Source organism: Heteronotia binoei, chromosome 8 (assembly GCF_032191835.1).
Source record: "Heteronotia binoei isolate CCM8104 ecotype False Entrance Well chromosome 8, APGP_CSIRO_Hbin_v1, whole genome shotgun sequence".
Taxonomy (NCBI): Eukaryota; Metazoa; Chordata; class Lepidosauria; order Squamata; family Gekkonidae; genus Heteronotia; species Heteronotia binoei.
The window spans coordinates 132931625-132957464 of NC_083230.1; the positions used below are offsets into that span (position 1 = coordinate 132931625).

General features: G+C 52.3%; 1 protein-coding gene across 1 annotated transcript in view; it reads right to left on the reverse strand.

Annotated features, from left to right (window-relative positions):
- The window catches only part of SND1 (staphylococcal nuclease and tudor domain containing 1), a 156360-nt gene that overhangs the window by 108455 nt on the left and 22065 nt on the right, over positions 1-25840 (reverse strand). The window contains exon 2 of the mRNA XM_060246068.1: positions 14045-14145. Within this exon, the coding sequence (XP_060102051.1) occupies positions 14045-14145 (101 nt within the window). The remainder of the gene's footprint in view (positions 1-14044; positions 14146-25840) is intronic.

The following is a 25840-nucleotide window of genomic DNA, read 5'->3' on the forward strand; positions in this document are numbered from 1 at the left end:
CAGCAGAGCTGGGCCTTTCCCGAACAGTGCACCCCCCTCAGATGAGCAGACATCCCTGCCGACTTCCCGGGAAGGATGGAGAGGCCCTGGCGTGCTCCGCAGAAGCGATGGAGAGAGGCTGCCTCCCTAACGGCTCTCCGGCAAGCGAGCCCCACCTTGTGCCAACAGTGGATGGAGCAACCTTTCCCCACTGGGCAGCCCTGGACAGTGCAGCACCCAAGTCCCCAGCTAGCCAGCCAGCCAGCCTCCTCTCCCCCTCCGGAGGCCACCCTGCCTTCCCAGCAAGAGCCAAGGGGAGGCGCTGCTCTCTGGAGCCCCTCCACAGGCAGCAGCAGCAACGAAGGCCTCCCTGAAGCCCCACTCTCCACTCGGCTGGCCTGCTGTGGGCGGGTTATACGGGGCTCTCATGAAACAGCTGGGCCTGCATCATCACCCCACTGGCCTTTGAACAACGTGGGAGTCCAGGAGCAGCTCTCTTCTGTTGCTTCAGACCAAGGCGGCTGCCCACCTAGACCGGCCTGCTGGGCTTTGCCGCCCCTGCCAGGAAGAGTGAGACGGAGCAACAGCCTCGCGGGAGCATCCTCCCCTCCCCCTCCTCCAGCTTCTCTTGGCAGGGCAGGCAAGGAGAGGGATTTGCACCCTGCCAGGGAGGCCCCGGCGTGAGCCTCAGGAAGGGAGCCCTGGGGCTCTAAGCCCTCCTCTGCTACCTCCTGCCCTGCCTGGCTGCTCTGCCCTGGCTCAACGTGGCAGCAATGGCCAGGAAGCAAGGCGACCCCTAAGGGAGGGCACCACACAGACACACTATACAGCCTTTCTGGAGGGGGGAGCCAGCTTGCTGGAGAGCCCCCCTCCTGCTCCCAGCACCCCGAAAGAAAGGGAAGAGCGGCACCCCAGCCGCCGTGGCCTTCTGTGGGCAGGTGTGAAGAGCGGGCTGCCTTGCCTGCCATTTTGTGGCAGACGCAACAGTCCACCCACCAGCACAGGATGTGCGTGTGGGGAGGGTGTTGGGTGACTTTCACACGTCCTTTCCTTTTCGTGTGGCTCTTTACAGACTCACACACACTTCTGACGGCTGGAAATACTTGCGTTTGCGGGGGGGGGGGCTGCACAGAGCAGGCAGAGGTGGCCCCAGTCCTGCCTGGGAGAACTGGGTCTCTTCGGGGCCATCCGATCCAGGCCCCCTTGACTGCGCCAAGAGCCATGGAGAAGGAGAGGGAGCAGAGCGGGCTGAGAACTCCAGCCAGGCAGTCTCTGGATCAATACTGCACGGCTCAGTTACTCCTCTCATCGAGGTGATTACAAGAGGCCTCATATCACTGACTCCTCTCTTTGCACCCCCCCCCCCCAGAAGGAGCCCGGGATCTCCCCTCCCACTGGGACCTGGAAGCTCCCCCCCCCCCCCGCCAGCATCTCTTAAGCTTCCAGGTGCAGCCAGAGCCAGCTCAGAAAGGACAGGTGCAGAAGGTGTGTGGCAGGAGGGGTCAGCAGGAGGCAGGCAAAGGAGACGGTGGGCAGAGGCACACAGAGCAGCAAGGCAAGTGCCCTCTGACTAGCACACAAAGAGCACCCAAGAACCCACTTGCGGGGTGGGGGGGCTGTTGCAGAAGGCCCCAAAGGCTGCTCTGTGAGCCACTCGGGGCGGGGTGGGGTGAAGTGCCTGGACTCTTATCTGGGAGAACAAGGCTTGACTCCCCACTCCTCCTTCACATGCAGCTGCTGAAGTGACCTTGGGTCAATTGCAAGTTCTCACAGAGCTGTTCCTCTCAAGAGCAGTTTCTGTCAGAGCTCTCTCAGCCCCAGCTGCCTCACAGGGTGTCTGTTGTGGGGAGGGGAAGGGAAAGGAGATTGGAAGCTGCTCTGCAACACCTTTGGATCGTGAAAGGCAGGATATATATCCAGTCTCTTCTCTTCTGCTCAACCAGTGTCGCTTGGGGACAAACCTGAAAGCGGAGTGGCAGGGCAGGGCGGGGAGCACCTTTTAGGGCTGCCCGATGGGGCAAGAGGAAAACTGAGGCCTCCTTCCCAACTTTTGCTGCTGATGCTGCTGGGGGATCTCACACGGGAGACTCCTGTTCCCAGGCAGAGGAAGTTGCAGGCACAAAACCGTGAAGCTCCACCCATCAGTCCACTGGAGTCCCTCCTGCCTCCTCAGACCGGCAGCAGCTCTTTCTCCAGGGCCTCAAGCAAAGAGGTCTTTCCCATCACCCACTGCTTGATCCTTGATGATGGGGACTGCACCAGGGACCTTCTGCATGCAAAACAGCTGCTCTGCTATTGAGCTATGGCCCCTCCCCTCCAAGCACCAGTTCTGGGGGCTGGGGAAAGAGTAGGTGGAGAAAGCACAGCTCATTCACACCTGCCCTCTCACCCTCTCTGCAGAGGAAGGTCTGGTTTCTTACCCAGATTGCAAATTCTGGAAGCTGGTGGGACACTGAAGGGCAAAAGCCCCCCCCCCCCCATTGGCCTGAGTCCCATTCCTGGCAGTTAGCGATGGAGAGAATATTCCTCCATGAATGTCTCCAGCCCTACTTGGAAGCCATCTGTTCCTGCGGGCTGAAGAATACCTGGGGGAGGAGGATGAAATGGGCTGTTCGGCCATGCCCGGATGCTTCTGCTTTTCACAAACCAGCTGCCAGTCAGCTTCAAAGGGTGACCCGGAGCTCTGCGTTCCTCCCCTTCTCTCACCAGTCTCCGATCACAGCTGCCTGTCCCCGAGGAGCCAGAGGGCAGGCCTGGCAAGCCTTGTTCTTGGAGCCCCCTTGGAAGGAAGCCAGCCAGCCAGTCCAGGAAAGAAAGGGCATCTCCCAGATGGCGGGAGCTGCATAGGTAGAGGCCAGGGGAAATAACCTCCCTGCACTGGCAGAGGCCAAGGAGGGTGGAGCCAGGCCCCTGCCGGGGAGAAGGGTCCAGCGGATTCCCCCCAGTCTGGCTGAATCAGGACCCTGCAGCCTGTTTCCCACAATGCACAGCCAGAAGCCCCCAGGAGGCCTGGAAGCAGGGGCCAACGCACCAAAGTCTCCCTCCCTTTCTTACTGCCCACCCACCCCTGATCACCTGCTCAGAAATAGACGAAGAACATCCAAAGAGTCCAGCATCCTGACTCACACAGGGGCCAGCCAGTTCTGCCTCTAAACACAGGGATTTCATTCAGTCACTGTGCAAAAGGCCAGTCACAGACCTTTCATCTTCCATGGTTTTGTCTAATGACTGAGGAGGTAAAAACAGGGTCCAGGCCAATGGTCCAAAAGCAGGTAAAAATAGATCTCATTGCTCAATTTAATCTCCAAAAATTCCCTCCACGTTCCACGAGCCGGCTTTGTCAGGGGAATCTGTTCGTCTTGCAGCAGTTCAGAGATCTTTTAATCTTTCTGAAGAACTACAGCAAGATGAACAGATTCCCCTGACAAGCCAGCTGGCAAAATGCGTAGGGAATTTTTAGAGATTAAGTTGAGCGGTAAGATCTGTTTTCACTTGATTTTGCACCGTTGACCTTGGGCCTCTTTTTGCAGCGTCCTGTGGCTGGTGTGGGTCTTCAGCCATGGAAATCCCCACATCCCACAGCAGGGAATCCCACAGTTCAGTGATCCTGACATAAAGGAGAGCTTCAACTTCTCTTCATGACTGTCCTCTCCGCGCCCCAATTTCTAGTTATCTGGGGGAGAAGGAGACAAACCTCGCAAGCCCATTTCTTCTCCACACCACGCACACATTTATAAACCTTTACAAAGCCCTGTCTTACTCTCCTTTTATCCTGAAAAGTCCCAAACTCTTTAACCTTTCCTCAGAGGGTTAATCATCACCTTAATCATCTTGGCTGCCCTCTGCCCCCCCCCCAGCTCTGCAGTGCCTTGTTTTTTGGAGACAAGCACCCAATCTCCCCAACGCGGCCGCTCCGTAGGTCTGTGCAAGGGCACGACGACATGAGTAGCCATTTTATTTTCAAACCTTCTCCTAATAATCCTGGTGGGGGCTTCTGAGTGCTGAGCTGAGCTCTGCACCACCCAGAGACCCCTCTGCTGGCCAGCCATTGCCCACCTAATGAGAGACCCCGGGATGGGGGCACACAGGGATTGCCTGGCCCATCATGCCATCTGTTTGCTTGGCACAGAGCAGCCAGCCTGGCAGGACCACTGGCGTCACCACGGGCCGGCTGGTGGCATCTCAGAGGACCGGCAGTGAGGAAGGCAAAAGGACTTCTAAAAACCTGCACATGAAGAGGAGCAGGGATTGGAAAGGCCACGGGTGGGTGTGGGGAGCAAGAGAATCCTGTTAGGCCATGAAATGGGGCTTTTGCTGCTCAAAGCAGAGCTGAGCCAGGAACAGCCAACAAATGCGGAACTCATTTCTCAATTTCCTGCTGAAAAGCAAGCAGAGATGTTCCCCAAAGGAGCCCTCCCTCCGCCCCCCCCCCCCTCTGGCTGTTCGGGCCTTGCCTGCTGGGGCTTTCAAAGCCGTGGGCTAGATTGCCTGGAAGCAGACTGCGTGAGCAGCAGAGCTCTCCAGCACAGCCTAAGCACCCAGTCTGGAACGGCCACGGGTGCATGTTTGAGGCATGGAGTGCCTGGCTCCCAGGGAGGGACGGGAGGGCTCCCTTCTGGCTGCGTCCCAACCTGGATAAGCTGAGAGAGGCGGAGAGGGATGCTGAGGAAGCACTTAGGAAGAGTAGGTCAGAACAGCAGATTGTTACGTAATGGGATGAACGGCAGAATATAATGTACCTGGGAAAGGTAGACTGGAATGGATTTCTCTGGTCTGGGGCAGGGGAGACTGCCCCACTCCAAAGAAGACACTGCTATAAGGCCGCCTCCACGCTTGAGAGGAGAGGAGGAGAAGAAGATGATATTGGATTTATATCCCACCCTCCACTCCGAATTTCAGAGTCTCAGAACAGTTTACAGTCTCCTTTACCTTCCTCCCCACAACAACACCTTGTGAGGTGGGTGGGGCTGAGAGAGCTCTTACAGCAGCTGCCCTTTCAAGGACAATTCCTGCCAGAGCTATGGCTGACCCAAGGCCATTCCAGCAGCTGCAAGTGCAGTAGTGGGGAATCAAACGCGGTTCACCCAGATAAGAGAGCTCTGGCTAACCCAAGGCCATTCCAGCAGCTGCAAGTGGAGGAGGAGTGGGGAATGAAACCCGGTTCTCCCAGATAAGAGAGCTATGGCTGACCCAAGGCCATTCCAGCAGGTGCAAGTGGAGGAGTGGGGAATGAAACCCTGTTCTCCCAGATAAGAGAGCTATGGCTGACCCAAGGCCATGCTAGCAGGTGCAAGTGGAGGAGTGGGGAATCCAACCCGTTCTCCCAGATAAGAGAGCTCTGGCTGACCCAAGGCCATTCCAGCAGCTGCAAGTGGAAGAGTGGGGAATCCAACCTGGTTCTCCCAGATAAGAGAGCTCTGGCTGACCCAAGGCCATTCCAGCAGCTGCAAGTGGAGGGGGGAATCAAACCCGGTTCTCCAGATAAGAGAGCTCTGGCTGACCCAAGGCCATTCAAGCAGGTGCAAGTGGAGGAGGGGGAAATCAAACCCGGTTCTCCTAGAGAAGAGTCCTCGCACTTAACCACTACATCAAACTGGCTTTCTCCGCTAATTGCTCTCAGCATTCCACAGTTATGGACACATCTGCCCCTCAGTCTCCAATTCTGACATATTCATTTCCTTCACTATGTCCCCCCCTCCGAATTAAACCCAAACAAATGGTAACCATATAAAACAAGTTCGTTATTCCTCTTTGGCCTTTGCATCTGTTCAACATCCTCATTTTGCTGTATGAGATTTGGCTGCTCAGGCTGTTCTGCATGGCCTGGTAATTCCCGCTTCAATGCCTCTGGGGAAGGTGGGGGGGGGCACACGGAAGCTCATGCCTTGAATGGAATTCTGTTGGTCTTAAAGGTGCCTGATTGGACTCAAGCCTGCCTGCTGCCCCTCCCTCCACTGGGTTGCCATCTCCTGGAGGGAGCTGTCCCACGTTTTGCCACCTGCTCCGTTTAAGGTCCTGGCTGAGGGGAACAGGGCTCTCCATCCCCCCCACTGCTGCCAGTTCTGAGGCCCGGTCTGAAGGTCCTCTACTACCCACAGAGACCAAAGTCCTTCTTTGGGGGGCTCCGGGAGGATTGGCACCCATGCCTTGGCAAAGAGATTTACTGCCAGCATTCAAAATATTAAAATGTTTATTGAAAAGAAAAAAGCCTACATTTCCCCTTTTAACCCAGCACTAGCTCAGCAAAACAGAAACTCATTCCTCCTTTCCCTCCTCTTACACAGCCCCTCGCTGGATGTTGCGAGCAGAGCAGACCGAGAAAGTCGCCAGTTTGGCTCGTAGCCCTTGTCATCCATCCCCAGGGAGGTCTCCAGGCTGCATCCGCGCCTCCCTCTCTCAAAATGGCCACCGAGCAGCCCAGCCCAGCCAGGGGCCTCTTCTCTTGGAGCCCCCCCCCCAAGCACTCTCCACCTCCTTTCTCCCTTGGGGGGGGGGGATATCTCCAAAACTCTACTTCCAACCCAGGAAGTGGTCACTTTTTCCACCAGAGCACTTTGGGTAGAAAAGCCCCAAAGCACATCTGAAATGTCCCGTTTTCATCCTGCCTCTCAAGCAAATAACTCCCTCCTCTGTGGTTAAGAAGAAGAGGGGGGGGGGAGAGCAGTCAGCTGTCCTTGGGAGCTGTAAGCTGACTCCCTCCCATGGAGGGGGGGGACCTACAAAAATCAATAAAAGAAAGGCAAAAAGGAAGGCATCCAAGCCATGTTTTACCGATCTGTCAACAAAGATAGTATGTGGAACCTTATCAAAAGCCTTACTGAAATCAAGATAAACGATCTCTACAGCATTCCCCTGATCCAGCAAGGTAGTCACTTTCTCACAAAAAGAGATCAGGTTAGTCTGACATGACTTGTTCTTGAGATACTCATGCTGGCTCTTGGTAATCACAGCCATCCTTTCTAACTGCTCACGGACCGACTGACTGACGATTTGCTCTAAAACTTTTCCAGGTATAGACATCAAACTGATGGGTCGATAGTTACCCGGATCCTTTTTTTCCCCCTTCTTGAAGATGGGGACAACATTCGCCCACCTCCAATCTTCCGGCACTTCTCCTGTTCTCCAAGAATTCTCAAAAATAATGGCCAGAGGCTCAGAAATTACATCCGCAAGCTCTTTTGGAACCCTGGGATGCAGTTCATCTGGCCCTGAGGACTTGGTTTCGTTTAAAGAAACGAGGTGTTTGTGTACTACCCCTATGCCGATCCTGGGCTGCAACTCACTTCTCTCCTCATATGTTCTGTTTTTGTCATTTCACAGAAAGAATCAAACTAAGGAGGGCAGAAATAACCCCTTAGAAAGGACCCCTTCTTTGCACAGTGAACTGATACCCTCTTACTCCAAGGATACCAGGTTGGGGAGAGGTGGGCTTTCAGTGGTGGGACAGCTGACCAATGAGAATAGGGACAGTTAAGTCTGTAACAGACACGTGGATTGCACAGTGACTTGCCTGCCTGGTGCAAAGGTGGTGGGCATCACACATTGCCTATATAGGCGAACAGCCAGTGTGAGGGACGAGTCAGGTATTATGGGGCATGCTGGCACCGATGCCATTGGGAAATATAGTCATGTTGCCCTGGAGAAAAAATTTAGGTTACCAGGCAGAGGACTGAAGCCCTGGATCTCCAGGGTAGCTTTCTCATAATTACTACTTTATCCCCACATGGAGGGCAAGCTAGACAAGAGCAAATAAGGACTCTCGATATGTGGTTAAGAAAGTGGTGCCGGCAGAGCACTGGGGAACTTTCTGGAAAAGCTCTTCAAAAGAGAAAGGACTCCTTTGAAACAAAACAGGCACTTCATATCAAAAAGGGGTCAGAGCAGTTTTTAAACTAAATCCTGAGGGAAGATGAGAGGAGCTGAAGGGCCTCCAGTTTGGAACTGTTCAGCCCAAAGAGGTGATGTGGGATATTCTGGGGGAAATATTGGTAGAAGAGCTTGAGAATGAGAGTAGGGCTGTAGCTGCATGAGGGAGGCAGGGATCCTTAAAGGTTAGGGCCATTCCCAGCCAAGTCTAAAGAGGCAGTGGTCCGCCCGCTTTTAAAGAAGCCATCTTTGGACCCGATCTTTGGTCATAGCCAATTACCGCCCAGTCTCGAATTTGCCGTTTCTGGGAAAGGTAATTGAGAAAGTGGTGGCAGAGCAGTTTCAAGCTCTCCTGGAAGACACATCTGTCATTGACCCCTTCCAGTCCAGGACGGAGACTGCTTTGGTTGCCCTCACAGATGGCCTTAGAAGGCATCTGGATCAAGGTGGATCAAGGATGCTGCTGCTTTTAGATCTCTCGCAGTGTCGGACACGGTCAAGTACAATCTAATGACCCACCGCCGAGCCGACATTGGTTGTTTATCTCATTACATATACTAAACTCATCTTCCACTATATTTTAATGTATTTTTCTTCTAATGGCAAACTATATGTATGTTACTTGTTAAAAGGTAAATTAGTTGGATGGGAAAAAACTTCTGAGAAAGAAATGCCCTCATTTTGGCCCAGGCTTATAACAATAGAGTGATTAGCAGACATGCTCACATTCTGACATGTTATTGCTTTATTGGTTTCTCACACTCACGTTACCCAGATCAAAGGCTTGCTCAATTTGTTAATTTTACTATTCTGTCATTGGATCTTAAATTTGTACCATTTTGCATTCTAAACCACTGCCTCCCAGCTCTATGCAGCTCACTGCACCTGATTCCTCGTCTGATGAAGAGTGCTTAGAGCACATGAAAGCTTCCATTCTGAATAAAACTCAGCTGGTCTTAAAGGCGCAACTTGACTCCTACTTTGTTCTAGTGGTTCTCCTCATTTCTGCATGGTCGGGAACAAAGGGTGGCGACTGGCGAGCAGACCTCCCTCCGTCATCCATTGGAATGTGGTGTACCAAAGGAAGCTATTCTCTTTCCAATGATGTTTAACATCTACACGCACCCCCTTGCCCAGTTTGCCAGAGGTCACCAGTATGCAGATGACCCCAGCTCTATCTGCTGAGGGATGGCCACTCAGACTCCACCCTAGATCATGTGACCAGGGCGCTGGAAGCCACGGCTGGCTGGTTTCAACTGAGCTGGCTTAAGCTTAATTCAACTAAGACAGAGGTCCTGTACTTGAATTGTGGGGGGCTAAGATCGGGCATCCAACTCCCCATCTTGGATGGCGCACCTCTTGTGCCAGCCCAGGTGAGGAATTTGGGTCTGATCCTGGATGCTCCTTTCTATGGAGGCCCAGGTCACAGCAGTTGCGCGATCTAACTTTTATCATCTTCGGCAGGTCAAACACAGCTAGTGCCCTATCTGGCCCCTCAGAACCATGCAATGGTCACTTCCAGGCTGGACTACTGTAACTCACTCCATGCAGACTTGCCCTTGGGGCTGATCCGGAGATTCCAGCTGGTGCAAAATGCAGCGTGAGCATTTCAGAAACCTGGTGGAACGAAGATAATGGGAAACGGTTATCCCTACGGACAGGAAAGAAGAAGATGACGATGACTGCAGATTTATACCCCGCCCTTCTCTCTGAATCAGAGACTCAGAGCGGCTCACAATCTCCTATATCTTCTTCCCCCACAACAGACACCCTGTGAGGTAGGTGTGGCTGAGAGAGCTCTGAAAGAAACTGCCCTTTCAAGGACAACTCCTGAAAGTGCCGGCTGAAGTGATAAAGTTAACGGCCAAAACAGTTAAGGAAAAACAATTATCATACAACCAATTACTAAAAATACAAAGTGGGAAAATAGAATTGAAAACTGCAGAAGAACTGAGTTATAAATATGATTGGTTTCAAATGCAACAAATTAAAAGTTTTATGGAGAAGGATATTAAAGCTGAAGGAATAAGGAAGGAGCAAACAGAAATGGAAAGAGTTCTGCTTGGAGATAATGAGAAATTAATTTCAAAAGTGTACAAATTACTTTTACAATGGTCTACGGAAGATGAAGTAGTGAAATCTCAAATGATAAAATGGGCAATTAATGTAAATAAAGAAATAAAGATGGAATCTTGGGAATATTTGTGGAAAAACTCTATGAAACTCGCAACATGTCATAGTATCAAAGAGAACTGTTTTAAGATTATGTATAGATGGTATATGACTCCAAAAAAATTAGCAAAGATGAACAATAAGATGCCAGATAGGTGCTGGAAATGTAAAAAGCATGAAGGTTCTTTCTACCATATGTGGTGGACTTGTGAAAGAGCGAAAATGTTTTGGCAGATGATTCAACAAGAGATATCTAAGATCCTGGGATATGAATTTAACAAAGAAGCAGAGATCTTTCTGCTGGGATTACAAATGGAAAAATTTCCTAAAGAAGATAGAACTTTAATCTGGTACTAGCTCTCAGCTGCTAGGACATTGTATGCGCAGTTGTGGAAGCAAGAAAAAATACCAGAAAAATGGGATTGGATTATAAAAGTTACGTCATGGAGTGAAATGGACAAATTAACAAGAAAACTAAGAAACTGTGATTTAGAACTTTTTAATCAGGAGTGGAAGAAATTTAGAAGATATGTAGAGAAAGAGTGGAAGATAAAAGGACATTGGACAATTTTTGATGATTAAGATTTTTAAGTTTTTTAAGATAAGAATATAACTTTTGAAGGGGGAATATTTCTCTTTATTATTCTTTATTTTTTCTTGATAGTTAAGGGTACCTTTAATATCTGTTTTTTCAAAAAAAAATAACATTGGCGGGGGTCAAGTAATGGGGGGAGGGGTGGAAGGAAAGTAAGATGTGGGGTAGAATGATGATTTTTTTTTATCCTAAACTTTTTATAAGTTGTAGATTTAGTTCTACTACCATATGTTACTAACAAAATTGTTTATACTGAAAGGACAACTCCTGCAAGAGCTCTGGCTGACCCAAGGCCATTCCAGCAGCTGCAAACGGAGGAGTGGGGAATCAAACCCAGTTCTCCCAGATAAGAGTCTGCACACTTAACTACTATACCAAACTGGGGCACTTACCTACAGTAGAGCCCCTGTTTGGGGTCTGAAGAACAGACAGTCTGAAGTACTGTTATTTATTTACTCATATCACACTCCTTCCCTTGCCAAGCAGAGCTCAAGACAGCTTCCAACAATTAAATATACCATAAGATCAACATAACACAGTTTCAAAATCCGAATATTACAAATTAAAAGCCTAACAGGCAGTCTATTATGCCAGGTGGTGCCCCAACCTGCGTCTTCAATGGGTTCAGCTTCAGACGGCTGTTTCCACCATCCAACCACAGCTTAGAGACAACGCACCAGGCTTGGAGCATTCAAACAAAAATCAAGAATATGTCCGACCTCTGCTCAAGCCTCAGGCGGAGAAAGGATATCAAGAAAAGAGGAAGCACGTAATTCTTCCAACCAAGACTCAGTACAGTGTTTAATTATGACTAGCTGCTATTTCTTGAAGGTGAAGCCGTCAAAAGTGAAGCATTATTAGTTTATTCCTCAGAGCTGGGACTTCTCCCCGTTGCCCACACAGAGTCCCTAGACAAAGGGAGACCTGGTCCTTTGTGGCTTCTCACTCCCTGATCAGAAACCACAAGGCGGTTCTTTCCCGCTTCCTGGGGATGCATCCTCTGCGCTTGGGGGCTGGTCTCCCACTGGGCTTCTTCAGATCTTCCTTCCTCAAGAGAAGAGAAAACCATCCAGCCACTTGGCTGCTTCCACCTCTATCCTGTGAGGCCTGACATTCTAGCCAGGCGTGAGATGGCAGCCTCTTTTTGCACACCTTTTGCAGAAGGAAAGGGTCTGAGCCCCCCGTGCCCGAGGGAGGGCTGCATCAGCCCCAGTTCTTGTCCCTGTGCCAGAGATACCACACACCCTGGGGGTGGAGTATGGGGTGACATCTGGGGTGGAAAGCACTTCTCAGATATCGCATCACTATAAAAGAGCCATCGGTCAGCAAACATGCAATTCTGGTCCAACCTTCAGCCAACATCAGTCGAAAAGAGCAATAAAGCCATCCTAACCCTTAAGTGGCATATCAGCAGTGGCATGCCCTGGAAAAACCACATCACAGACCACCATCAATGACACAGAGCGACAAATTTCCATGTGGAGAAAAAAACATGGGGCCAATACAAAAAAGGCCCTGCCGCCTCTCTCTTATGCTCCCCCACCATACCACCAACCATGGGGGGATCCAGAAAAGCATCTCAATGCCCAGGCAGAACTAGTTGGGAACCAGGTAGTTGAGAAGCACCTGGCTGCATTGAATGACTACAAATCCCCCAGGTCAGATGGCATGCTCCCGAGAGTGCACAAAGAACAGACCCCTTGTCCATCCTCCTCCTGCAGGACAGGAGACGTGTGTGGCACAGGACAACAGGAGGCAGAGGTTACCCCAGCTTTCAAAAAAGGGAGAAAGGATGACCCAGGTAACCACAGGCCAGTCAGTCTGACCTCTGACCCAGGGAAGAGACTGGAGCAGATTTTAAAGGGATCAGTCTGCCAGCAGCTAAAGGATAACTTGGTGATCCAGGGAAGTCTGCACAGATTTCTCCACAGCAGGTTCTGCCAGACCAACCTCATTTCCTTCTTTGATTGAGTGAAGAGCTTTCTGGATGGAGGGAATGCCATTGATGTTGTTTACCTGGATTTCAGGAAAGCTTCTGGCAGGGTTCCCCATGTCAGCTAGAGGACTGTGCACCGGACTCTGGGGTCATTAGGTGGAGAGGGAACTGGTTGGAGAACCACCCTCAAAGAGTAGTTGTCAATGGCATTTCAGCTGAACGGAGGGAGGTGCCACAGGGCTCAGTTCTGGGCCTGGTACCATTCAATATTTTCATCAGTGATCTGGATGAGGGGGTGGAGGGGCTACTCATTAAATTTGCAGACGACACCAAATTGGGAGAAGCAATGAACAGCAGAGATATCTAAACCCATCCCAGTATAAATATAGAGCGTCAAACAATATTTAACATTAATGTATGTAGAGCTAAATATGAACCAATAACACTGACACCATCTTGGATTTTAGGATTGTAACTGTAAATGTATTGTATGTGTATGAAATGATTTTAATGATTCTATTGTATTCTACTTGAACATGATGCATTCTAACCATTGTTAGCTGCCCTGAGCCCAATAGGGGAGGGCAGGATATAAATATAATTAATTAAAGATAAGAGTTCGAAATTCAACAGGATCCGAACATGCTGGGAAAGTGGGCAGATGTGAATAGGATGCAGTTTAACAAAGGTAAGTGACGAGTTCTACATCTGGGTAACAAAAACCAGCGACACGATACTGGGGAGGGCGGGTACCGTGTCTGTGAACAAGGTTGTGAGGTACTGGTGGACTGTGAGCTAAATATGAGCACCAGTGTGATGAAGTGACAAAAAAGGCTAATGCCATCTTGGGGTGTATCAACAGAGGCAAGACGTCCTAGTCTCTCTGTACACTGCATTGGTGAGCTCACGTCTGGAGTCTGCAGGTGGGTAGAACGGAGTGGGTGCAGAGGACAGCAACGAGGCCATCAGGGGCCTGGAGACCAAGGAGCCCTCTGTGGAGGAAAGGCTGAGGGACTTGGGGATGTTCTGTTGGGAGAAGGGGGGACATGATTGCTCTCTTGAAGTAGTTGAAGGGCTGCCCTGTTGGCAGCAGAGGAGAGGACGTGCAATCACGGGTTGGAATGAAGGGTGGGGAGCTACCGGCTGGATATGAGGAAGGTAAGAGTTGTTCAAGAGTGGAATCAGCTCCCACCCCCCACCCCCCACTCACTGGCGGTCTTTAAGCAGCTTCTCAGGGATGCTCTAGGCTGATCCTGCATTGAGCAGGGGGTTGGGCTAGAGGGCCTCTACGGCTCCTTCGAGCTCTGTGATTCTAACTATGGGGAGAAGGCAGTTCTTGTGATCTTTAAAGGTCAACCAGCTGGGAAGGAACTGGCAATCCATGCAGAGTGCCCCAAAAGGCATCTATGCAGAGTGCCCCAGTTCCCAAAGGCTCCTTGTTTAGACAGGGAGACCCTTCCGCCCTGCCAGAGGGAGTCGTTGCTGTGGCTACTCACATGCCGCCAATGGTGACTGTGGCACAGGTGCGTTCTGAGAAGGCAGGTGCGGTGTCGGTGGCGCTGCTGGCGGGCCGGATGTAGTCCACGGTCACATTCACCTGAAAGGAAAGGCACAAGCCGGTGAAGCCAGACGACGGGCAGCCCGAGGAACAAGTCTGCCGAGGAGGGAGCAAGAGTGATGCATTCAGAAACGGCTCTCAGGCAGCCTGCAAGCAACTGGCATGTTTGGAAATAGAAGGCACTCCCCACCCCCCACCCCCACCCTCGCCATGGTATCCCTTGGGAAAAACCTAGTCCTACGTATGATAAGAACATAAGAGAAGCCCTGTTGGATCAGGCCAATGGCCCCTCTAGTCCAACACTCTGTGTCCCATAAGAACATAAGAGAAGCCCTGTTGGATCAGGCCAACGGCCCATCCAGTCCACCACTCTGTGTCACATAAGAACAGAAGAGAAGCCCTGTTGGATCAGGCCAATGGCCCCTCCAGTCCAACACGCTGTGTCACATAAGAACATAAGAGAAGCCCTGTTGGATCAGGCCAATGGCCCCTCCAGTCCAACACTCTGTGTCACGTAAGAACATAAGAGAAGCCCTGTTGGATCAGGCCAACGGCCCATCCAGTCCACCACTCTGTGTCACATAAGAACAGAAGAGAAGCCCTGTTGGATCAGGCCAATGGCCCCTCCAGTCCAACACTCTGTGTCCCATAAGAACACAAGAGAAGCCCTGTTGGATCAGGCCAATGGCCCCTCTAGTCCAACACTCTGTGTCCCATAAGAACACAAGAGAAGCCCTGTTGGATCAGGCCAGTGGCCCCTCCAGTCCAACACTCTGTGTCCCATGAGAACACAAGAGAAGCCCTGTTGGATCAGGCCAATGGCCCCTCTAGTCCAACACTCTGTGTCCCATAAGAACACAAGAGAAGCCCTGTTGGATCAGGCCAGTGGCCCCTCCAGTCCAACACTCTGTGTTACATAAGAACATAAGAGAAGCCATGTTGGATCAGGCCAGTGGCCCCTCCAGTCCAACACTCTGTGTCACATAAGAACACAAGAGAAGCCCTGTTGGATCAGGCCAATGGCCCCTCTAGTCCAACACTCTGTGTCCCATAAGAACACAAGAGAAGCCCTGTTGGATCAGGCCAGTGGCCCCTCCAGTCCAACACTCTGTGTCCCATGAGAACACAAGAGAAGCCCTGTTGGATCAGGCCAATGGCCCCTCTAGTCCAACACTCTGTGTCACATAAGAACATAAGAGAAGCCATGTTGGATCAGGCCAGTGGCCCCTCCAGTCCAACACTCTGTGTCACATAAGAACATAAGAGAAGCCATGTTGGATCAGGCCAGTGGCCCCTCCAGTCCAACACTCTGTGTCACATAAGAACATAAGAGAAGCCATGTTGGGTCAGGCCAATGGCCCCTCCAGTCCAACACTCTGTGTTACATAAGAACATAAGAGAAGCCATGTTGGATCAGGCCAGTGGCCCCTCCAGTCCAACACTCTGTGTCACATAAGAACATAAGAGAAGCCATGTTGGGTCAGGCCAATGGCCCATCCAGTCCAACACTCTGTGTTACATAAGAACATAAGAGAAGCCATGTTGGATCAGGCCAGTGGCCCCTCCAGTCCAACACTCTGTGTCACATAAGAACATAAGAGAAGCCATGTTGGGTCAGGCCAACAACCCATCCAGCCCAACACTCTGTGTCACACAGCGGCCAAAAGACCCAGGTGCCATCAGGAGGTCCATCAGTGGGGCCAGGACACTAGAAGCCCTCCCACTGTGCCCCCCCAGCACCAAGAATACAGAGCACCACTGCCCCAGACAGAGAGTTCCAGCGATAAGCTGTGGCTAATAGCCCCTGATGGACCATATGCCTATCCATTCCCCTCTTGAAGCTGTTTAAATGATTATTAAATACGTTTATTGGTGCTTTTGTGGGCTCCCCAGTAAATCAACTGCTGCTTTCACTGCTACAAATCAACTGCTTTTGTTTGCATTCTGAGTAAAAAAATAAGAATATTGCTTATTGAGTTTGTCTGTGTCCTTTATAAAGTTTATGTCTCTGGTACCCGACATTACATTTTATAGCACTCACGGCCCGGCTGGACAAAGTGATATTTACAGCAGATCTGGCCCTCATAGCAAATGAACTTGATGCCTCTGGACTGGACTGGATGGACCACGGAGATGGAGAAGGGCAGCACTGCACCCGCTCCCAACACCCCTCAGAGCAGAAGAGAAGAGGCCAGCAGGCCTCCTTCCAGCTGGGAAGGCAGTGCAGGAGCCTCTCGCAATACACAAGGCAGCACACAGTGTTGAAAGAGCTGCAGGGCACCCGGGGCAGGGAGCAGAGCCCAGCGGGGAGCACCAGGCCCCAGTTCAGTCACCACGCGGAGCAAATGAAGCTGCTTTATCCAGAATCAGACCAAGGTCAGCCCTGTCTACTCAGACCGGCAGCCGCTCTTCTCCAGGGTCTCAGGCAGAGGGAGGTCTTTCCCATGACAGACGGCCTGATCCTTCCAGCTGGAGATGCTTCCGGGGATCAAACCAGGGACCTTCTGCAGGCCAAGCAAATGCTCTACCACTGAGCCACCCACACGTCTGCAAGACTGCCCAACTCCTTCTCGTGGGACTGAGGCTGCAGGTACCTTTCCCCCCAAGAGACACTATAAAAGGGGAGTACCTTATATTTCCACGCATACCAACTGCTTGCAGGCCGGGTAAGCGCCCTGGATGGGCCGATTCTAGCCCCCCAGGCCTTGTGTTTGACACCCCTGCAAGTTTAGTGCTTTGTGCACAGCAGCTGAGTGGCCAGCCAGCACGTCCCTCCAGCCTGCGCCTGACATCAAGGACCCAAGTTCACTGTCAGGCCTACCAGGCAGATGGGCTCCAATGGACTAAACTCAACGCCAGATGCAGCCTCCCCCCCCGCCAAGACCATCACAGGTGGGAAGGAACCAGGCACACATGCAGGCACTCAACGGAACTGGCCAACGCGGCATTGGCAAGCCCTTAAGAAGTCAGGGGGAGATCACTTTCTCTCTTTTCACGGCCATCTTGTGTGGCTCTTGCACTGGATTGCTCACCTCCATGCACCTCCCACCCCCAGCCCTTGGCACACGTGAGCCTCCCATCTTCCAGTCCTTGAAGGGCTGTCATCTAGAGATGGTGGGGAATTGTTTCCTGTGGTCCCAGAAGGTAGGACCAGAACCAATGGGTTGAAACTAAATCAAAAAAGTTTCTGGCTCAACATGAGGAAGAACTGCTTGAAAGTCAGGGCGATTCCTCAGTGAACAGGCTTCCTCCTTGGGAGGTGGTCGGCTCTCCTTCCTTGGAGGTTTTTGAACGGAGGCTAGATGGCCATCTGACAGCAATGGAGATCCTGTGAATTTAGGGAGAGGGGTTTGTGCGTTTAGAGCGGTTCCTCAGTGGAACAGGCTTCCTCCTCGGGAGGTGGTGGGCTCTCCTTCCTTGGAGGTTTTTCAACAGAGGCTGGATGGCCATCTGACAGCAATGAGGATCCTGTGAATTTAGGGGGAGGGGTTTGTGAGTTTAGAGTGGTTCCTCAGTGGAACAGGCTTCCTCCTGGGGAGGTGGTGGGCTCTCCTTCCTTGGAGGTTTTTAAGCAGAGGCTGGATGGCCATCTGACAGCAATGAGGATCCTGTGAATTTAGGGGGAGGGGTTTGTGAGTTTAGAGTGGTTCCTCAGTGGAACAGGCTTCCTCCTCGGGAGGTGGTGGGCTCTCCTTCTTTGAAGGTTTCTAAACAGAGGCTAGATGGCCATATGAAAGCAATGAGGATCCTGTGAAATTAGGGGGAGGGGTTTATGAGTTTAGAGCAGTTCCTCAGTGGAACAGGCTTCCTTGGGAGGTGCTGGGCTCTCCTTCCTTGGAGGTTTTTCAACAGAGCCTAGATGGCCATCTGACAGCAAGGAGGATCCTGTGAATTTAGGAGGAGGGGTTTATGAGTTTAGAGCAGTTCCTCAGTGGAACAGGCTTCCTCCTGGGGAGGTGGTGGGCTCTCCTTCCTTGGAGGTTTTTCAACAGAGGCTAGAGGGCCATCTGACAGCAAGGAGGATCCTGTGAATTTAGGAGGAGGGGTTTATGAGTTTAGAGCAGTTCCTCAGTGGAACAGGCTTCCTCCTGGGGAGGTGGTGGGCTCTCCTTCCTTGGAGGTTTTTCAACAGAGGCTAGATGGCCATCTGACAGCAATGAGGATCCTGTGAATGTAGGGGGAGGGGTTTGTGGGTTTAGAGGGGTTCCTCAGTGGAACAGGCTTCCTCCTGGGGAGGTGGTGGGCTCTCCTTCCTTGGAGGTTTTTCAACAGAGGCTAGATGGCCATCTGACAGCAAGGAGGATCCTGTGAATTTAGGAGGAGGGGTTTATGAGTTTAGAGCAGTTCCTCAGTGGAACAGGCTTCCTCCTTGGGAGGTGCTGGGCTCTCCTTCCTTGGAGGTTTTTCAACAGAGGCTAGCAAGGAGGATCCTGTGAATTTAGGAGGAGGGGTTTATGAGTTTAGAGCAGTTCCTCAGTGGAACAGGCTTCCTCCTGGGGAGGTGGTGGGCTCTCCTTCCTTGGAGGTTTTTCAACAGAGGCTAGATGGCCATCTGACAGCAATGAAGATCCTGTGCATGTAGGGAGAGGTATTTGTGAGTTTCCTGCATTGTGCAGGGGGTTGGCCTAGATGACCCTGGAGGTCCCTTCCCACTCTAGGATTCTATGATTCCCTTGGCACCAGCCCGCCACTCCCCCCTTCAGAAAAGCAAGGAATCCTGCAAGTGTCTCCCAGAACTCCAGAGGCCAACCAGGCAAGCAGGGCACCGTCATTGGGAGGGGAGAGCCCGCAGCAAGGGCTCAAAAAGAGCAGGCCCAGCCTGGCCTAGCTTTGCCTCTGGGGCCGTGGGAGAAGGGGTCTGCGCAAGGGGCATGGGGTCTGTGATGCCACCCTCTGTGACCAGGAGGAGCTTGTGCCGTGCTCGGACACACGCAGACACAGCATCTCGTCCGTCCGTTAGGGCTGAGCCTCTGTGCAGCACAACTCCCCCCCCCCCCCAGCAGAGACAGGCAGGCTTCAGCCTCATCAATGTTCCAAGAGCGTCTTTCAAAGCCTTTCAAAGTGTCTGCTCTTTTACAAGCCTGGCTTTTAAATGAGCATGAAAATGCAAAGAGGGCCGACTGACGGGGAAAACTCCTGCTGGCAGATCACTCGCTCACAAGACGCATCTAATCATGTTCCACGCAACAGAAAAGAGAGCTCCGTCAGGAGAAAGCCAATTTAGGGCAGGGGCGAAAGCAACGCCTCACAGGGAAACGACTGTCACTGCAAGCGGCCGGGGAAAGAGACAAGCGGCGCGCCACGGCACAGGCTCCAAAGTGGAAATGACGGCAGGGCCCGGGCAGCAGCCGGAGAGCTCCGCCCCAGAGACCCAGAGCACCCTCAGACAGGGCTGAGCAGAGCCTTCCTTGGGGCAGGAGATCCCCCCCTCCTTGCAAGGGGCCGTGGGGGGGGCAGTGTGCACACACGCACACCAGGCAGCCCGAGAGGGGGGAGAGGGCATGCACACCCCCATGTGTTCAACTTGCACACCCCGCCCCACGTTTGTGGGAGGGCAAATGGTCATGAACTCACATAACCCCATCTTGCCACCAAGTCCTGCAGCTTCCTAGCAAAAAGACAGGCACAAGAAGGCTTCCGGGCACCACCTGCTTCATCGACAGTCCGGCTGCCTCACAGAGAGGGTGACTCCCACTGGGGAGAGGGGCAAGGAGGCCCCAGGGGGCTCACTGTGATTCGGGGTGGGGGGGAGGAGATTAAAGGGAGCTCAAAAACAAAACCATCCAGACTGGTCTGAGGCCTGAAACAAACAGTGCAAGAAATCCCCACCGCAAACTTAGAGCCCCAACAGCCAGTCAGAAGGGGAAGGAGAACGGTGGCTCTCAAGCAGCCAGACATCCCAACTGCAGCCCTCTGGGAAGCTCTGGGGCCCCTCACTCACCCTGCAGAGCGGCTCTGGGGGAGTCCACACGGCCCACAGCCCCCCAAGAAGGAATCCCACACCAGGCCTGCCTGGCACGAGGGAACCGCAGTCCCTTTCAAGGCTCCCCTCTGGCTCCACAGACAACAAGCCTGCAGGGCTGGTTAGGCCAAGAGAGAAGCTTTGGGGCAGTGTGGGCATTTTCTGCTTTTATTTATTAAAACTATTTATTTCTTAAACCATTTATATACCCAAGAAGGCAGCCGTGTTGGTCTGAAGCAGTTGAACAAAGCAGGAGTCAAGTTGCACCTTTAAGACCCTTGTCTGATGAAGCGTGCTTAGAGAGCACACAAAAGCTGACATTCTCAATCAAACTTCGCTGATCTTAAAGGTGCCACTTGACTCCTGCTTCATTTATATACCCTTTCCTGAGGGTTCAAGGTCCAGGGATTTTAATCCAGTGGCCTCACATCAACGCAAGAGAGAGAACAGAACCCTGCAGCACCCCACAGGACAGATCTCACCCCATTGATTCTCCGGCTCCTGGAGAAACAATGCGCAGACCGAAATGGATCATTGCAGCTGCTCTGCCTCCACACACTCCGTCACCTTCCCCAGAAAAGGTAAACTAGAGACTGGCCTATAGTTGGCCACTTCATCACAGGAACCCTTGAACTGCCTCATAAGGAAACAGACCACTGGCCTCTCCTTTTCAGGGTCACAAAATCAAAGAGTTGGAGGGCACCTCCAGGGTCATCTAGTTCAACCCACTGCACAAAGCAGGATAATCACAAACCTCCCCCTGCCCTCCTTCTCATAATCTGCCTTGCTGTCAGATGGCCACCTATCCTCTGTTGAAAAACCTCCAAGGAAGGAGAGCCCACCACCTCCTGAGGAGGAAGCCTGTTCTACTGAGGAACCGCTCCTAACAGTCATAGAATCATAGAATTGGAAGAGTCCTCCAGGGTCATCTAGCCCAACCCCCTGCACAATGCAGGAAACTCACAAACACCTCCCCCTAAATTCACAGGATCTTCATTGCTGTCAGCTGGCCATCTAGCCTCTGTTGAAAAACCTCCAAGGAAGGAGAGCCCACCACCTCCCCAGGAGCAAGCCTGTTCCACTGAGGAACTGCTCTAAACTCACAAACCCCTCCCCCTAAATTCACAGGATCTTCATTGCTGTCAGATGGCCATCTAGCCTCTGTTGAAAAACCTCCAAGGAAGGAAAGCCCACCACCTCCCCAGGAGGAAGCCTGTTCCACTGAGGAACCGCTCTAAACTCACAGACCCCTCCCCCTAAATTCACAGGATCCTCATTGCTGTCAGATGGCCATCTAGCCTCTGTTGAAAAACCTCCAAGGAAGGAGAGCCCACCACCTCCCCAGGAGGAAGCCTGTTCCACTGAGAAACCGCTCTAATGGTCAGGAAGTTCTTAGAATCATAGAATCAAAGAGTTGGAGGGGACCTCCAGGGTCATCTAGTCCAACTCCCTGCACAATGCAGGAGACTCACAAACACCTCCCCCTAAATTCACAGGATCCTCATTGCTGTCAGGTGGCCATCCAGCCTCTGTTGAAAAACCTCCAAGGAAGGAGAGCCCACCACCTCCCAAGGAGGAAGCCTGTTCCACTGAGAAACTGCTCTAATGGTCAGGAAGTTCTTCCTCATGTTGAGCTGAAAGCTCTTCTGGTTTTTTGGTTGTTGTAGATTTTCTGGGCTGTGTGGCCGTGGTCTTGGCATTGTGAGACCTGATGTTTCGCCAGCAATGCCAAGACCATGGCCCCACAGCCCAGAAAATCTACAACAACCAATACTCCCTCTGAACTGTGGAGTCTTGTGAGCAAAAACTCAGTTTTGTGAGCTACGGGCATTAAAGTTGTGAGCTACGGCATAAATTAGTTTGCTCTGGAGACATTTTTCCTGAGCCAAGACAAAAAAGTGTGAGCTGGAAGCTAAAAAACTGTGAGGTACCTCACACTAGCTCAGCTTAGAGGGAACACTGACAACAACCAAAGGACTCCAGCCATGGAAGCCTTCAACAACATATTCTTCTAATTTTATTTCAACTTGTTGGTTCTGGTCCAACCTTCTGAGACAACAGAAAACAACTCTGCACCATCCTCTATATGACAGCCCTTCAAGTACTCTCAGCCACCTCCTCTCCAGGCTACACATGCCCAGCTCCTTCAGCCTTTCTTCATAGGACTTGCTCTCCAGACCCCTCACCACCCTCGTTGCCCTCCTCTGGACCTGATCCAGCTATGTCCTTCTTAAAATGTGGTGCCCAAAACTGAACACAATACTCCAGGCGAGGTCATAGCACAGCAGAGTAAAGTGATACCATCACTTCATGTGATCTGGACACTTGACTTCTGTTGATACAGCCCAAAACTGCATTTGCCTTTTTAGCCACCGCATCACACTGTTGACTCATGTTCAGCGTAGGATCCACTAAGACCCCTAGATCCTTTTCGCACAGACTACTGCTAAGACAAGTCTCCCTCATCCTATAACCATGCATGGGATTTTTCCTACCTAAGCGGAGAACTGTACATTTCTCTCCTCCACCGCAGGCTTCACCCCCCCCCCCACATCTCCAGGAATTTCCCAACCTGGAGTTGGCAACCCTCTCCACAGGTGGCCAGAGCTTGCCCGCTACAGGCTCCATCCGGAGCAAGGCACAACCAGGCATCTCCCTGCCACCCTGCAAGTGTCTGCTTGGCAGGGGCATCCTTCTCACCCAAGTGGATGATGTTGCTTTGACACCCCCAGAGCTGAAAGCTGAAGGCCTCCCTCTGCTGCTTCAGGAGACCCTCCTCCTGAGGGCACCCAGCAGCTCGGAAGCCAACCCCTTGCCCCGATTAACCCCGCCCCACTGCCCCAGCTGAGGACAGCCAGAGGAGGGGGGGGCTGACCCCTTCAGGCAAGGAAGGCCAGGGGGCAGCGGGGACCCAGACAGGCTGTTCCAGCGCAGCTGAGGCCGAGGCCAAGAGCCCGGTGGAGGCAGGGAGGGGCAGGATCCAGTATGGGCTTGGGAAAGGCGAAAAGGCAGCTCAGGGAAGGGAGCGGCAGGGAAGGCTCCCTTTCCTTTTAGAGTCTCCTTGGGAGAGGGGATTGGCTAGAGGCCAGGTGGGGCCATGAAAGAGAAGGCCCCACACTCGGCCCAGGGCTGAGCCAGAGAGGCCGTTCTACAAAGAAAGTGGTGGCAGAGCCCTCTCCTCCCCATTCCAAACCATCAGGGGAGGCAGCCTGATCTCCAACGAAGCAGCAGAGAGTGGCAAACCTATGGCAGAGGCTCACCAACTGCTTTGGCTAGCAGGATGTGGCCAGAATCCTTCTTCCCCTCTCACACCGGATGGCCCCAGCTGGGCTGTCGGTCACAGGAGGGTACGGCTGCCCATCTCTTTCCTACCAGTAAGGTTTCCCTGCGAGGAAGGAGCCCTAACTACAGTTTCACAAACCAGCAATTGCTGCTGTCTGAGGAGAGCCAAAGGGCAGACCGCCTCCTGTGGAGAGATGGAAGGAAGAGTATCAAGGGCAGGCTGGAAGAAGCCTTGTTTTCCCACCCAGGCTCCCACACGGTCTGCACTGCTCCGCTGGTGTTTTCAGGGTGGTGATCTGGGAATGGGAACTGTGGAGAACTCCCCCCCTTTGAGTTTTAAAAGTCTGGGGGGTGGGGGTTCTCCAATGGAAGTAGAAGGAAGCCTGTTCCAATTCCCTGCTTGTCCACAGCTATGAATGTGCAAATGGCTGGGGAGGGAAACCAATTAAGGGATCTGGTGTTAGTAGGTCTCAGGGGATTCCTAAAGATTTCCCAGAATGCCCACCAGAAGGGCTCCCAGGATGCACCTGTGCCCTTGGCAGACAAGGTCAAGGGGGTGAAGGGAGTGATGTCAAGGGGGTGGAGCTGGGGGGGGGCTTAGAAGACTTCCTTGCAAGGGGGAGTGGCTCTCCTCCTCTTCCTTGGAGGACTGTGCAGGGGACAACGTTGAGCTCAGGTCTGCCACTGGGCAGCCATCTTTTCTGGCCCTGCAGTCTCCCAGGTAACGGGACAGAGAGGAACCTTATAAGGCCTTCAGTGCCTGCCCTGCTTTAGCATCAGCCAGGGTGGGTCTAGAACAGGGAAAGGAGGCTGCGTTGATGACTAATTTTCCTTTGAAAATTTCCATTTGCTGATCTTAAGGATGCTTGTAATCATTTCCTTTTCAGTAAACCATTCTTGCCTTTGGGGGCTGGCTCTCTGTCTCTGCATCCCCGCAGTCTCGGACACGCCCACGGTAATCGGTTGCTGGGTAGCAGGAGACACCGAGGCCTAGACTCAGAACCAGGAAGAGGAACTGGGATTCCTGCTCATCCCAATTGGAAACCCCAAAAATGAACAGGGGGAGGCAGCGAGCAGCACCCTGGCGGAAGGAAGCAGGAAGCCCTTGCAAGAGTCAGCAAGGCCAAGGAGGGCTGGGTAGGGCAAGCAAAAGGAAACCAGGCCCTTTGCAAACACTTTGCTTAGGCATCTAGATCCCGCTTTTCTCCCCAACGGGGGTCCGCAAGGACTGAGGCAGCCCCTGTTGCAAGGAAGGAAGGAAGGAGGGCGGGTTGTGTGAATGTACAGAACCAGGTCAGCAGCCTGTTCCGACTTTTTTGCAGTCTCTGTACCTGCCACACGTGGGGGACCAGGGAGGGCCTTCTGCTGACTGCCCCCACTCTGGGAGGGCCCAGGGCACCCCCTCCAACCCCTGCCTTCCTTCTCAGCAAGCACCTTGTATCTGTGAGGCATGCAGGCCCAGGCAGTAAAACAATACGTTTATTGGAAGTGCTCAAGAACAAACAAGTGGGTTGTAACTTTTAGTGCCAACAGTGGACATGGAAAAACAGTAAAGGTGGTACAAAGAAAAAAATAAAAGCCCTGATGCAGCAGACTATACGGAATCACAGAATCCTAGGGTTGGAAGGGACCTCCAGGGTCATCTAGTCCAACCCCCTGCACAATGCAGGGAATTCACAAATATCTCCCCCTAAATTCACAGGATCTTCATTGCTGTCAGATGCCCATCTTGTTGTTCAGTCGCACAGTCGAGACCAACTCCTTGCGATCCCCTGGACAAAGTCACACCAGGCCCTCCTGTCTTTCACCATCCCCCCAAGTCTGCTCAAATTCGTGTTTGTCTCATCAGCAACACTGTCCAGTCGTCTCATCTTTTGCCATCCCCTTCTTCTTTTGCCTTCTGTCTTTCCCAGATGGCCATCTAGTCTCTGTTTAAAAACCTCCAAGGAAGGAGAGCCCACTATCTCCCGAGGAGGAAGCCTGTTCCACTGAGGAACCGCTCTAACGGTCAGGAAGTTCTGCCTAATGTTGAGCCAGAAACTCTTCTGGTTTAATTTCAACCCATTAGTTCTGGTCCTACCTCCTGGGGCCACAGAAGACAATTCCACACCATCCTCAATAGACATTCCTTTCCTTCTGCTTCCAGCTGACTCACCACTCTTTGGATGAGGGAACTCTCCTGCCTGAAACCCTCTCTCCAGCCCAGTCTTTTCCAGACAGAGAACCCCCTCCCCCTCTAGCTTGGCCTTTTATTTCCTTCCTTCCAGGTCCCACCCCTGGTCTCCACTGGGCAAATCTTCCCTCCAAAACTGCTGCCCATCCACTCAGCGGGACAGACGTGATCCTGGGAAATGTAGGCCCTGTAGCTGATACAGGCTTCCTTGGAGCCCGCAGGCCTCGCTAGGCCTAGGTTCATGACCGCACATCACACTACTAGGAATCAAGGGGCAGGCTGCCCCACCAGGAGGGGGGAGGGAAGGATGCAGGTGC